The sequence below is a fragment of the Lytechinus pictus genome, chromosome 18, assembly GCF_037042905.1.
Source record: "Lytechinus pictus isolate F3 Inbred chromosome 18, Lp3.0, whole genome shotgun sequence".
NCBI classification, from domain to species: Eukaryota; Metazoa; Echinodermata; class Echinoidea; order Temnopleuroida; family Toxopneustidae; genus Lytechinus; species Lytechinus pictus.
Window position 1 is genome coordinate 7,402,826 of NC_087262.1, and position 16,168 is coordinate 7,418,993.

General features: G+C 34.9%; 1 protein-coding gene across 1 annotated transcript in view; it reads right to left on the reverse strand.

The window, feature by feature from the left end:
* Positions 1-3,318: 3,318 nt before the first annotated feature.
* LOC129281608 (glutamyl aminopeptidase-like) overlaps positions 3,319-16,168 on the reverse strand; it is a 49,393-nt gene continuing 36,543 nt past the window's right edge. Inside the window, exons 13-22 of the mRNA XM_064113389.1 lie at positions 15,011-15,102; positions 13,780-13,910; positions 13,303-13,358; positions 11,807-11,954; positions 8,707-8,780; positions 7,865-7,966; positions 6,853-7,023; positions 6,398-6,541; positions 5,232-5,313; positions 3,319-4,634 (exon numbers count right to left, since the gene is read on the reverse strand). Coding sequence (XP_063969459.1) covers positions 4,482-4,634; positions 5,232-5,313; positions 6,398-6,541; positions 6,853-7,023; positions 7,865-7,966; positions 8,707-8,780; positions 11,807-11,954; positions 13,303-13,358; positions 13,780-13,910; positions 15,011-15,102 — 1,153 coding nt within the window. The 3' untranslated portion in view covers positions 3,319-4,481. The remainder of the gene's footprint in view (positions 4,635-5,231; positions 5,314-6,397; positions 6,542-6,852; positions 7,024-7,864; positions 7,967-8,706; positions 8,781-11,806; positions 11,955-13,302; positions 13,359-13,779; positions 13,911-15,010; positions 15,103-16,168) is intronic.

Below are 16,168 nucleotides of genomic sequence, written 5' to 3' on the forward strand. Positions count from 1 at the left end.
GTAAGATATTACGACCGAGCTAAAATGGGATAAAGAGGAGTGAGCTTGAAGAGAAAATGCGTGTCGGGTCCAAGACAACTCGCCGAACGCTATCCGCGATCGGTAATTCAGTGTATAGGACTGGGCCAACTCCCCCGGACCCTAGCTCTCCCGTGTGACGTCAGCGGTTAATAGCCACTCATCCTGTTGTATCTTAATCTTTCCAACGTGATTACGATCAGATATTCATACTGGCTCACAATTTAGAGTCTCTTGACAATTGAGTATATGAATATAAAAAAGGCCCAAGTCCATAGGGGGTCATTTCGAGTCAGTGAAAAAGAAGATATTTTTTAAATTTGGGCAATTAAAGTATATTTGGCCAAAAGACATCAGAGAACATCTTAAAACAAATTTAAGTGTACATTTTTAATGAACATTAATATTCATGTTACTTGTGGGCGGGGCCTTTTGTCTGGTGGACTTGGGTCGTTTTTAGAATCATATGGACTTGGGTCATTCTTACATTCATATACATGGTAGACTTCTGTAGTAAGCAGTAGAAGTAATGAGAGAGGGCGCTATGATATGGATGTAAGAAAAGCCCAAGTCCAGGACTTTTTTTTACAGATTTTCCTCTTTTATTTAAGAAATTTCTGAGATGATTTCAGATTTATCATTTATACACAAGATGAGTCATTGTATGAGGAACAATATACCATATTTAACTCAATTAAATATTCATATGGGGTCTTTTTTTCTCTCTCCCGCTTTCGCGCCAATTTTCAGCTTGCAGGATAATTTTGACAAAGCTTCGACATTCCCTGATATATTACAACTATTTTGCTTTGCTTCGTGGTAAAACTCGAATATCGTTCAAAATGCGAGGTGGTTTAGGTGATGTAGGAATACTTCTCAAAGACGGTGGATTCATTTTTGTCCGTAAGTAATAATACTGAAGTAGGTAAGAAGTAATGTTAATACAAATGGAAAGCGGGTGGGGGGAGGGGGATGTATCAGCCCAACTTTGTGGATGGCGTGATGCTGTGTATGATCCCCCGTATGTTTCAAGTCTGAAAAAAATATTTGTAACGATACTTTGTATATGATATAAAACTTGAATTGTTATCATTATCGTCATTGATGTTAATTATTATTATTATTGTTATTATATTGTTATTATCATCATCATCATTATTATTAATAATGTTATCATCATTTTCTTTCATTATAAATGTCATTGTAGTTATGCATTATACGATGAAATCAAGTCAGAAAAGTCACTTGTTTTTTCCTCAATATTCTCTTAGATAAAATCAAGGAAGATGGTATACAAAAACTTACAAATGTACATGGTCTCACGGGCCTAATTACAACTGGCATGAAAAAGATATTCATTCGAGCCAACCCATTCTCAATTTTTAAATTTGATTTTGCTGATTGACAAAAATGAATGAATATGATATACAATCTAACACCGATTCTAAGGAGGGTACCTACTGAACTTCCTTTTTCCAAATTGGAAAGATATATCACTACTTTGGAACTATCTTTTTTTACTGGCGGAAGAATTAGGGCAATTTTACTCTCTCAAGTGATGAATTTGATCGTGTCAGGTGTAGTCTTCATAAATGCCGATTTATTTTTAAAATGAGCCGGTCGAGGTACCCTTTTCTGGTCAGATATGGAATGTCAGACATATATCCTGTCCACTGGTAGTAAACATTCAACCCTCGAATTTCCTCCTTATTTTTTATGATTATTTTAAGTGCCACTTTAACACACGAGTCTATGGGAAATGAATTAGGCCTGTGATACCGTATGTGTTTTTATGTTGAACGTACCTACGCTCATACACACGCACACACACCCAAAACTGACGTATAGATGGGGACTTGGCGGGCATTCCCCTGCCAAAAAAAATAATTGAATAAATACAAAAAAATAATAATAATAATAATGAAAAGTTAAAAAAGCCAAGAAATAATGAAAGAAAAAAAGCAGAAACAGTGAAATATGATGACATGTTATGGATATCATGTCAAAAAGTTATCAGAAATAGATATTTTCTATTTTCTATTATGACAAGTCAAAATTTCGATTCTTATTATCATCCTGGTAAAATGATTTTTTCCGGAATATCTTCCGTAATGCAGGGCTCTGCGAGAAATTTTATCGGTACCGACGGATTCAGATGGCAATAATAGACGGTCACTCGGGAGGCTGGAACAATGTCGCTTTCTCCGATGCTCTCCTCCTTAACTGTGGTGTATCAAGGTTTGATTCTTACTGGATCGAAAAAACTAATAGCTCTTTCCATGTAGGTATTGGTGGGAACTCTACCCCGGTTGTGAGGAAACAATTCGACAAGGATTTCATCATGGAATCTATCGGCATGAAAGGACCTCTTGGTTCAGAATGGATATTTGATCATCCTTGCCATTGATTCATATCTTATATATTGTATGAAGTTATGAAAATATTGTATGACCATCATCATTGTCGTGGTCGTCTTAAAGGGAAGCACAGTGCTTCATGACACTGGCCGGATGCAGATGCTGCTTAATGATTATTACCTTAAAGGATTGATATTTAAAGACATTTCTTCTACCGCCGCGTATGATCCTTGCAAGAAATAGCAGGACATCCTTACGGCCCGTAAAAGCATAGACCTACCATGGTAGAAAGATGGGAGTAGGCATGGTTGCAGGGCCTTATTATTCTCGACTCGATGGTATTGTAGGAATTTGCAGGCCAGTTCCTGGCCCGCAAATCTTCAAAACTTTTCACATCAGTTTCTTGTAAACTAACTCGTAAAATACATTATATTATTCATTGATGATGATGAGATTTATTAATCTTATCGAAGTTTTATTTTAATTTTAGAGGGATTAGTCAATAACTAATGGCCCTCTGGAATTTTTGAATCTGGTCAGTTGAGTTCACAAATGCACGTGAGTTCAAAAATGCATGTATATCAAAACAAATCGATTCATGTCAATTTTTATGCACTCTAAAAAAAGTTTACCCAATATTGGGTAAAATGGTAACATGCATATTTGTTGGGAAAAAAAGATACCAAATATTTTCTTAGTTTTACGCAATGTTGCTTAGAAATTTACCCTTCAAACAGGCATTTTGCCCAATATTAGGGGGGGGATACCCAGCAAACATGCATGTTCCCTTTTTACCCAGTATTGGGTAAATTTTTACTCTGCTTTTAGAGTGTGTATAACCTTTGAATATGTGTTTCAAATATTGAAATCCCGATTTGTCCAATGATTTGCAGTCAGAATACAGACACAATCAATAAGACTTTTACTATTCTACACTATAAAATGATTTTAAATAGCTTTCTCCGTTTATTACCATATTTCTGGGGTGGCAAATCACTGAATATCTTTACTCTGTTAATCACATTTCTTTGGTGTAAAATACAATTATAGACGAATGTATGACGTCTGAATTCAGGCACTTCGAGACAGATCTTCAGACAAATTAAAAACACATAAAACCTGAAAAACTGTTAATCTTAAAAAGAAGAAATCTTTTGTAATCGTAGCATATTTTTTCTTTGACATGCAATTTCTTCCTGAAATATTCAGTCAAAATTATCTAGATACCATCGTTATTCATGAACTATAGTTATCGTTGAATGACAGATAACATATGGGAACTACAATCTGTACGATTACATGGACAGCACAAAAAAGTGACAACTTTACAAATATCAACATAGAACAGCTATACAAATGTATTCACAATTTTGTGCATTCCTATTAAAAATTTTGTTACCTCGGAAGAACAAAATAAATCTCTTGATATTTGCCCGATATAACAAAAACAAAAGGAAGATAATGACGAATTTAATCTCTTGTGTCGGTAAATATCAAACTGTCTGTCATGAGTGTATTATATTTTATTAACTCATTCCACATTCCAATGTATTATCTAAGTTTGCACGTATGTAAATATTATCATAAGTGTTAAGTGTGATACTCCCTTTATAATATTTGAAATGCATATTTCTTAAAACCCTGTTATTATTACACCATATCGTAAACAATTTTGATATTCACTGTCATTTTTATATCTGTGAAGTTAAAATTTTTGAAATTTATTGGAACTATAATAAACTTTAATTTCTAAACTTCAATTGATCAAAATGTATTTTCTGTTGCAAAATGAGGTTACAGAGGAATTTTATTAGCAGGTTGTTCGGGCCGCTAAAAAAACATTTAAAAAAAATCAATCTCACTACTCAAAGCCCCATTTAGCACAAGTAAATGCACATATGCTTTATCGCTTGACTGCCGGAGGAATTAGCTCCCATTTGTAATTATCATTGTATTCATTGATAATTTCGATTATTTCAAATCTTCAAATGAAATCATTGCCAAGAACTAATTGAAAATTCGTAGGATGATAGAACGAAATGTTGCATTTATTATTCCAATCTGGCTTAATAATCAATTTTTATAATCATTTCAATGTTATTGTTATTATGAGGAGATTCTGTTCTCTTGGAGCCATTGGTGCACTACATCAGCATTTGTTTCAACCCAGTTGATGTTTCCTTGTACACGTTCCAGGGCCTGTTGTCTACCTCGGGAGCCAGCCCCGCCCTCGGGATATTCTTCAAAAAAGTCCTTCATCTATAAAGTAACAAAAAGCATACAAACCTGAGTTCTTTGAATTTTCAGTTTGACTAAAATACAAAATTATATAGCTACAATGTGTCTTTTGAAAAATTACATAGGGTAATGTATTGCCTTGAGTGAAAGGCTTTGCTTTACATTAGATATCACTATTAATCAGCCGATTCCAAAATATGCAAAAAGCTCTCAACTCATTTGAATCTGGTACTTTACAGCTCCACAATCATCATTGTGTTTCATTAATTGTTCCCAGCACACTGGCTTTACTCCTGACTTGTTATCTTACAAAGCTGAAAACATCATGGTTATTTAAATCAATTTGATTGATGCGCCAAGCTTAAATGAATACTAGTACATTATGTAAGAACCTACCACTGGTAGATCGGGGGGGGGGGGCAAAGCCGGCCCATACCCCCCCCCCCCCCCTTGAGAGGCACAATTAAAAATTTGCAATGTAAAAATGCCGTTAAAAGAGAAGTGTGCTCCTATTTTCAAAGTGAAGACCTTCTCTTTTTTTTTGCTTGTCAAAATTTTCCATGGGAAAATGTGCCCCCCCCCCCTTTGGAAAATCCTGGATCCGCCCCTGGGACATACCTCTTGGAGAGAAAGTTCTGTGGAATAGAATTCAGTCAGACCAGGCATCATACGTCCAAGGGAACGAGATCCAATGCCAAACCTGAGAGTAAAATTTTCAATAAAAATTGTTGATTATGTTGATAATTTGGTGATTGTAAACACGAATTAATTGGCTAGGTAAAAATTTAAGGATAATTACACTCTCAAAACAAATCAGTCAAATTTTTTGTTTCTTTTTTTTTGTAAACATGTCTTTCAGTAACACATAATTTTTATTGTATCAGATATAGATATAAGGGAACTTATTTTACAGGGCCACATGGCCTTATTTTAGTTTCCCTTTTTTCATTTTCAAATGATTTAGCATGTATTACCCTTTCTTGTTTTCATTGAAAGGCATTCTGTATTAACTGTTTATATGTATTTTACTTTTATGAATGTATACTATTGCACGTATTTAATTTGTATTGTAATGAACTGTTTTTATATGATTATGGAAAATAAATGATCAAACAAACAAACAAACTAGAACAGTAGTCAGCTGGGTGCAACTGATATGACAATCACTGATAGTCAAATTTCTTACATTCTAGTCAGTAATAGCTCTATTCGAGTACAATACGACGAGAAAATTGTTTTGAAAATTGAAAATTGATTGAATATCTGGTTGACTTGTTAATTATTTGACTGCTTGACTGAATGGTTGTTACGTGATTGACTGATTAATTGGTTGGCCAATCGATAAACCAAATGCAACTATATTTATGATTCGTTTGTTAATAAATTTATGTGTATATTTTTATACCTGCCACCTTAAAAATCAACAAATCATTCAGGATTAGAGGAAGCTTATTTAACTACATTTTCAGCAATATCATTCCACCCTACTCTAGCAAAGTCTTAAGTCAATCTAACTGATTGATATTTTTACGTAAAAATGTGTATATCATCATAACTATCATACTTAAAAATGAATCCCTAAGACAAGGGGCCCGTTGCATAAAACTTTTTACCTGAGAAAACTCAGGTTGTTTTTACCGGAGTTTTTGCCCCGTGTTAAAGTCAATGGCAGAAATCAGACTAACCTTAGTTTTCAGTTTTTACCAGAGTTTTCTCAGGTAAAAAGTTTTATGCAACGGGCCCAAGGAATTAAACTATTCATTGGTAAATTCTCTTTTACTTACTTTGCCACAATTTCAGGCCACCTTACTCTGGCCCAGTCCCATGCGATTGGATTCCCGACAGGATTATCTCCTACGTAGCCAACGACACTAAAGAAATCTTGAGATCTGATCGGGCTGTTGTCTACCAGCAGCATGTCCAGGTAGCTTTTATAGTAAAACATGAAAAAGAACATGTTCAATAAGTACATTTATTCGACTTGGAACGATTTAAAAAAGTTCCCTTGAAGAATGGGGAGAAATATTCCGGCAAAATCCACTGGAAACCCATTGCTTTAGCTCAATTTAGGAGTGGACTTGGAACTGCATTTATGACAATATCAACGTACAATAAGCCAATTTTTTGTATCAGTCATGAACCTTGAAAATAGCTAAAAATATCTTTGGAGTCATCTAGGCACCCATTCCAAAAAAACTTGACGAACCAACCTGGTGTAAACACTCCCTAAGGTACTCACTCGGCAAGGATCCATGGGATTCTTGTCTGTGCCATCCCGTAAAGAAGTCGGGTTCTCTCCTGCGAGACGTCGGACTTCTGGTAGTTCTCAAAGAGTACCTTCCACTCTTCCTGTCCGCCGACCTTCTCCATGCCAAACTGGAACATATCGGACATCAGGTCGGGAGAAACGCTGCGAGGAATTAAGAACAAAATACCATGCTGAATCTGCTTCATCTATGTCAGGGGCCGCGGAACGGTTTTCAAAGGGGGGGGGGGGTGCTTAACCAAAGGCGAGGGGGCTGACCATGTAAAAAAAATCACAATCCTATGGTCATTTTTACGTTTTTGTACACGGTTTTGGAAAAAAAGCGGCTTCCGCGGCCCCTGTATGTATCTTCATACCTAATGCCACCGTCACAAGTGAGAACTGATTCCAGTCAGACCAAATTTATTACGTTATTTCCAATGACATACCATCAGTTAGTTTGGAGTCAGTATACTTCAAAATGAAATTCTTGACAGGGGGCCTCCTGTGTAAGAATACAGGAATGGTTATTGTGTTATCTAAAAAATAAGACTTGCTTCAGAAATGATAAAAGAAAATAATTGTAAGATAAAGAAAATGTAAATATCGGGAATTATTGGCGAAGTGAAATCACACGAAGGTACGTGTACAGAAAGCGTGGACAAGCCATTTCATACTCATATTTCAAGCATGTTATGCGCCCCTGACTGTTCTCTAGCACAAAGTATGTGCTTAATTTTATTACTCTTGCAAAATACATTAAACACATAGGCCTAATTCATGCATTAAAATGTGGCAAGAGCAAGTAGGTTTTCGCACTACAATAAAGGGATCAGACGAGCACATGTAATCAGATTTGAGACGATGTTCGTTTCACAAAGTGCATCCTCTTAGTGATTTCAACTGACATGTACTCTCAGCCAATCAAGGTTTTCAGTAACTTTTAACAATAATCATGATAATATTGTCAGTGAATTTTACTGAAACCTTCCCCAGATTTACGTACGTCGATCCATTCAGGTATTCGTAGAAAATCCGCACTGCTTCGTCCAAACACACTGTGTTACCATGACGACACGCGAGATCAATGATGTTAGACCTTAGATACCTATTGAGAAAAGGTAAAATACAAATGACGTAATCACACGAAACACATATAATTCTAGATAGAATATTTAATTCGTAATTTCTTAAATGATAATGATATATTCGTGTTTATCGTAAATTTTAAAGGCATTATTCAAAGAAAGAATGTCTCCTTATGGCCATTTTGTTCTTCTTTAAATTTCAAAATGTTTCTTTAACACAGCTAAAATTAACTGAATTTTGAAGGGAGGGTATTAATAGTTGTGTGTGTCTTTTAACATCAAGTGTTTGTTTATTAAGATTTACTTAAATACCTGACAATATACACACACTTTAAACAAATCCATTCAGTTCACTATCTATCATCCACTATTTTGATATCTACCGACTACCGGGCAATATAGTGGACTAGCGGGCAGAAGGCCTATAATACAAACTATTGACTGAACATGATATTCTCCTATACTACAGAGACATGTGGGTGAATAATATGAACAATGCAACTCAATTATTTAAGTCGATATACTAGCATCGAAAATTTTGCCATATTTACTAAAATCATGCCGCTCCTGGGTCATTTTCATAAATTCATATATCATTATATTAAATATAATACTTTGACAATAACATGCGGTGTCCCGCACGGAATAAAGATCATTATAATACCCACCACACCATAATTCATAAAAACATAAAAATGTCTACATGTTTTTCCTTTATAAAGAGAACAAAACAGACTAAAAGACTGAAATCTTGATTTACTTTTCAAGATGGGTACCGTCATCCCTCCAACCAAGCTCGGTGTATTTAGCGTCTGTTAAATCTTGAATATATCTCTGGAATTAAAGAAAATTAAACTGCGATTAGAAAAAGCTCACAATAAAGACTTGGGCCCCATTGCATAAAACCTACTATTATAGTGGGTTTTTTTTCTTATATTATGTACCATGATTTTATATATTAATCTTGTGAATTTTTTGTAAATATTGTGATTTTTTAATGATTTGTTTGAGTAAAAACCTAAAAATACATATATACTGTCATATATACACAACAAAAAAAGTAAGTCCCCCCTTAATCAAATTGCTGTAACTTTTGAACGGAATTATTTTGAGAAATGATATTTGGTAGGTGATTTTCTACACTCATTAAACAACTCCTGGAGAAAAATGAGATTGATCGATTGAGTCATGCATGAGTAATTAAAGATTGAATTAAATCATGACCATTTTTGAAAGTCACAAGAGTCGTTTTTCAGATTGTGCAAATACAAAGTTGGGCAAAAGTTGTTTTTAGGTGAATTTTATGGTGTTAATGCTGTTTTACTATCCATCATTTAGCCACTCCACACACAATTTTGATATCGTATGTTCATGGTTGAGTGAGCACAATATTGCAGGGGCCGCGGAAGCGGGGTGGGGTGGGTGGGGGGGGGGGGGCTCAGCCCCCATTTTTTTCCAAAAGCATGTACAAAAATGTAAAAATGACCATACGATTGTGATTTTTTGCATGGTCAGCCCACTCCCCCACTTTTGGCTCAGCCCTTCCCCCACACTTTGAAAACCGTTCCGCGGCCCCTGTATTGTGACGTATCATTAAAAGGTTTTTTGGTAGTATCCTCTACAACTTGTTAGGTCATATTAAACTTTGAAAATTTTGGTGGCTCCCCCGAATATAGGCCCCTCCCCCATTTAAAAATTCTGGACCCACTACTGATTTGTCCATAAATTAAACTGATCATGAGATATTGTTAGGAAAAGAATACATTTATGCAGTATAAAGAGTATTCATTCCTAAGTTTTCGAATGTGCTCGCTCAACCATGAAAATGTTAAAAGTTCGGAAAGCTTGTGGTGATAGAAATGATGGATGATAAAAACAACAGCAATTAAAGTCACATTTGAAACCGAATTTGCCCCCAATATTTACCTTATTACCCTTTAAAATGAGTCTGTGACATTAAAAATACCCATTTTCCCACTTTGATGCGTGCTCATTCATCCGTAAATGAACAAATCGATTTCTTTTTTGCACAGAATTATGCCGATTGGTTGATAAACATTACTGCCAAATGACATTGCGAAAGACAGCCTTGAAACAAAGTTCCACCATATTGAATAAGGGGTTACTTATTCTTAAACATATGCACCTATAATGTACACAAGTCTATGAGAGAGGAAGTCAACATTTTGACAAATATGAAATGAGGGTTTGTTTCATGGACGGTTTTTGTTACTTCTGCCAACAGTTAGTTCATAAAACTTCGCACATTGCTTCAGAGTAACACTATCCAAAAGGCGCGCTCACCAAAATAACAATTCGATACGGCACAGAGTGGGGCCAAGGCCTTGAACTTTCTTCTCATTTGCATAATTTTCGAATATTGTGTGCTCACTGATGCATTAAACATCGGGATTTTCATAAAAATCAAATCAAATGAACCATGCAAGGAGGTTTGTGACAGATATCCATAATTACAAATTGCATTTTTTCCAATAACGTAAAAAAGAGCTAATCACATTCCACATGTTCATTCAAGCGTGAATGTTTAATTAAACGCCTTTGGATCATTGAAGCATGTTAATTGGTCATGAACATGACGAAAAAGTTTATAAAAGATCAGTTTCAGTTACCAAAATGAAACAATACTTGCCTATGATATTTGAAAATCGTATTTTTTGTTGTCAATAAATGTTCATCGAACCGTGAAACGATGAATATTGTTGAAGATACTCTTCCCAAAAATAACTGTCATCATATTTTATCATTTTTATTGATAAAAATGTGTAAAAAATCCAATTATAGCAAATTTGGACTTGTGTTTATTCAACCGTGAAATTTAGCCAAAAAAGTTGTATCGTCTTTTAGACAGTACCTTTTACAAACCTTCTGACTATTTTTCATGATGAGAATGAAGAATGAGTTCCAATAAAATGGAATCAAAGTCCTGACATTTGGCTTGTGACTTTTGAAAAGTGACATTTTTGCCTTCTGACGGTGCTCACTGAAGCATGAATTAAAATACGTCCATAACATTTACTCAGAGGGTAGCTTATAAAATTACCTATACGCTCATGTAAAAATATATTGAAAACTCGCATTGGTTCGGAAATTATTGATGTTTGTTCAAGGGGGGACTTACTTTTTTTGTTGTGTATATATTGTGAAAGAACAACTGTAGGCGTAGCTTAAATCAAGGTTCCCCAGAGCTATCTGCCCTTTGGAAAAATTGGTGATGCCGAAAAAATGTCTCTGCCGGGAATCGAATCCGGGCCTCCGGCTTTGAACGCCGGTGCCTTAACCACTAGACCACAGAGACGGGTTAGTGGCTAGGACGACCCCGATCCGATTGACCGTCAGATAGACAGATTTATACTGTCATATATATATATATATATATATATATATATATATATATATATATACACACACACACACACACCCACACACAAATTGTCATCCAATGGTGCCTACCATTGTAACAATGCTCATCAGCCAATCAAAATCAAGGATTCCATGAGAGTGTGGCAAGCAAAACGACTTCAAGTAGGCTATTTTAACGCGTAACTGTATTTAAAACGATACACTTTTAGAGACGGTTTCCCCAGACCGGATTGCGACCGGATTCGGTAAGTTAAGGTCAATATCAAACAGATTAATTAATAGGATTTATGAATAGATGATGATAATCGACTTCTAACAGACGGTGCGTGATAATAAACAAATTGAAAATTCTGATAAAGAAACTTTATATAGTTTGATACTAATATCAAACATCACAACATTCGACATGCTCGTGAGTGCATTTTGACATCTAAAACGTTTCTGCACTTTTTATGTTTATGACAAGAAAGTAATCTTACTCTGTAAAGACCATAACCGGATTGGAATCTCATGATTTCACCGAGCCACAGCAAGCTATCCCTTGCTGTATCCCACGGTACATACTCCGTCTCTAACGTCAGATATTTCGTCATATTTAGAGCTACGCTGTAGTCCACCTGACTGGCTCTATAATCGAAAAAAAAAATAACATTAGGTCTATATCACCTTAAAATTGACTCTATTACGTAATTTTTTTTTATCTCGAATTAATTTAGTTTGGTTTGAGTTGGTTTGATTTACTTTATAAAGATAAACACAAATACATTGCAAAATATACTTTAAACCAACCCTGGGCAACATACTGTCAACTCAACTATTGGTTAAAATCTTCCCAAATTGGTTATAAAAACAAATAATTAGGTAATAAATTTGCTCAATTGGATGATAATTGCCAAGAATAATTATATATTATATATATATATATATATATATATATATATATATATATATATATATATATTATATTTAAATGTGTAAAGTTATACATGTACAACAGCTTTGGCAACTCTTTTTATTTAAATATTGTAAAGAAATGGATGAAGAGAACAATGGTAGGCGTAGCTTAAATCAAGGTTCCCCAGAGCTATCTACCCTTTGGAAAAATTGGTGATGCCGAAAAAATGTCCCTGCCGGGAATCGAACCCGGGCCCCCAGCTTTGAACGCCGGTGCCTTAATATATTATATTTATATATATATTACCAACATACATTACCCAACACAGTGAACAGTATGTTTCCCAAGATCTTAAGTGTGTAAAATTGACTCAACTTTATGCTATTTTTTTATGAATAATAATAATTTAATAAATAATTTAATAAAGAAAGAAGAGAAAGTTGAACAAGAACTTAACCCTTTGACCCCTAGATGACCTTTGACCCCATCATCCTCGACAGCGCACATGTGGTATTACCCTGGAATCATTTGTACCAAGTGTAAATACAATTGATACAGAAATAAAGAAATGAGCGCAAGTTGAACAAAAACTTCGAAAAAGATGGACATGACCTCAAATCATTTGACCCTTAGATGTCCTTTGACCTCATCATCCCCATGAATGAATAGATCTTATACATTGTCGTCTTCGCGCCACCATCTTGTTTAATAGCTCCATGCTTGGAGGGTGAAGCCCATTCCATTGCAGGCGTTGGTGACCTTCAGCCATGGCAGCTGGCGCATCTCTGACAGCTCCGTTTACGCTCATTCCTATGTCCTCTGAGGGAGGGCGCTGTGAAATTTTACCGTCATAATTATGACAAAGGTCTATATATCACCGCAAATAACGTAATAAGGTAAATAACGTAATTACGTAATGTTACTTACTTACGCATGAGCACCGTGATGCTGTGCGCGCGGCTGAAATTACTCGGGCGTGCCACTGTACAGATCAGTGGTGCGTGCCCACTGATCTGTTGTTATGCAGATCAGCACGTGCGTGTTTGCCAAAAGAAAGTCTCGCTATCTGCCGCCACATACCGTGCTAAATTGAAAGCGTCATCGATGATCCCGGCGCGTTCAGTCTCATCAATATCCTGAGAACGCAATTATAGAAAAGGGAGAAATTGTGCTTAGAAATGAGTACTCATAGAACAAAACCTACTCCATGTTCTTATTTTTATTAGTATCATTTTTCACTAGCTATGATCATGAGAAAATCAATATAAAGATACATTTTGTGTAAAAATTACCTTCCCCCTGTTACCCCATATTCCTGCATTTTCTTTCTTTCATTTCAATCAATTATTCTTCATAAACCTTTCCTCACTTTCTTAATTACCTCTCTGCTAGTTTGACGCACGATTTGTAGTTGCAATAATAACTTGCCGCAAAGCAAGGCACATACACTGCCGATCGTCTAATTCATAATTTTATTTTCAATTTCAATTTATTCCAACAGAAAAACTATAATACAATATCATTGAATAACTGAATAATTGAAAAAAAAAATCTTACATCAAATTTGAGCTGGAGCTGTTCCCCTAGCGCGTTCCACGTATCTGGATCGTAGTTAACACGATAATAGCCCATTCGAAATGTATTTGCCACGTAGAAGTCGCCCACTTCCCCGATCCAAGGTGTCATAACTACAAATCAAAGGGCGAGAGGGGGAAAGAGGGAAGGAAGGAAGAAAGAAAGATTAGATTATAGCGACTGTTTCGTGTGATTTATTGATACGCCTTCATCTCATTTAAATTTTTTTCAATAACAAAATTATAAACTATGGCGAAATACAAATCATAATAATGAATTGAAAAGTTAACAATTCATACTATAAAAGAGCTTTTGTTATCACTTGAGTATAATTTCTATTCAAGTTTGTTCCTATGCCTTTTCCAATCTCCATGCATGCAAGAACACATCAGATATTTCTCTTATATGTATGTTTTGCCTGAAGATTACACTCTTGGACTAAGAATTCCTGAAATGCACCTTTATCAAAAGTATTATCATTTAACGTTTCATATTAATGTCAATCATACCACATGCATTTATGATTTGGAAAATTTACCAACATTAAACGAAAAGTGGGTATCATTATCTGTAACCTCCCGAATACAAAATATTTTTTTCGCTTAGCTACTTTAAAGGGCAGGTCTGCCCAACAATAGGTTGACCAAAAGAAATATAAAAATAATAAAAAGCATATCAGTGAAAATGCTATCAAAATTTGATGTAAAATGAGAAATTCATGACATTTTAAAGGTTTACCTTATTCCACAAAACTTTTGAGGATTTTGTTCATCTACTGATTCAAATAATTTTTTTCTGGGGTGGACTTGACCTCTAAACATGTCAACCTGATATTTCTAACACCGTGTTTTTCATGTCGTTGAATATCATTGAACGTTTTATTTTATGAGATTATTGACAGGCGAATCATCGTTCACCCTAATATATTTGACTAATTTTCAAGAACAAGTTATTTTTCAAAGTCTACAATCAAACAGTCACCAACTTCAGGGCTTCAAGCATAATCACATTTAATTCTTTCTTATTTTCATTAACAATATTTTTTTTAATCATATTTCTCTAATATTAAGTAAGACTTATATTTGTGATTTCCCATAAAGCATGGAGCAATTTCAATCGCTTAAAATATGAATGAAGATTTTTTTAATCAAGATGGGTCCAAGTTATACCATATGCAACGTCTCATTTTGTCATAAGGTACTCTGAAACTTACATTCGCTATTGTTTCGCCATATCCATTCCCGTTTCTCATCGCCCAGGTCATTCTTAAACCGGAAGTGAAAAGGAATCTCCCAAATGTAGTCACTATGGTATGAATAAATGAAGTATTACAAAAGAAATCTCAGAAATCTTTGATGTCAAATAACAAGATGATGAGGCATATGTTTGATAAGCGTATCCAGAATGATCAAAGATCATACCGTGTGCAATCCACGATGTATGATCTCTGATTCATAATCATGGTAATACGAACGAGTTAAAGACATGCAAAAGCCACAAAAGTCAGCCTGTGCATGTCTTATCATGTATCATGTTTAAAGTTTAAAGTCTGTTTATATGTATACAAAACTCTAAATCAATTGGCACCTGAATATCTTAATAATACCATCAAATTATACACACCCTCTCGTAATCTTCGTTTAATCACTGACACATGCAGACTTTGCATTCCCTTGTCAAAACTCTCCTCTGCCGAAAAACGTTTTGCTGTAGCAGCTGCCAAGACTTGGAATGCTATCCCTCTTTCAATAAGAAATGCTTCTAGTGTTCTGGGCTTCAAATCTTCCCTTAAGACATACCTTATTCCTCAATAATCAATTTCCCTCTTTATCTTGAATATTGTAGTTGTTAAATTATTATTCATGTTAAATAATTATCCATACATTGTATGCGCTATGGTACTTTTTGTTTTTAGCGCCTCTAAATGTCCATTGTTATTATTATTATCATGAAATAGCATTCTTTTGTAATATTTGTTTCAAATTAATTAATTGAACTGCCGGAAAGGGGTGGAAGATATATACATGTAAATTTCATTTTATTTCAATTCTATCTGTGCGGCTAGAAAAAAAGCATGTGACTGAATTTAATGTTTGGAATTTTGATCTTGGCGGTAGCACAATATCTGAGGAAGTTAGAGAGACAGTTGAATACTTGACGAGGTGAAAGACATCCGTCAGGCTTGTTCAAATGTCTTTTCATGTTGGACTTTTTTTATAACATCATATATTTTAGTCATTATTTGTTTATCAATTATTATCTTTATGATCTAGCATAATTATATGTGTTTGTGTCATTTGTTCAGTTTTATGTCATTCTATTTGCATCCATTATGTATTTGTCAAATATCATATGTATTTGTTGTTGTATC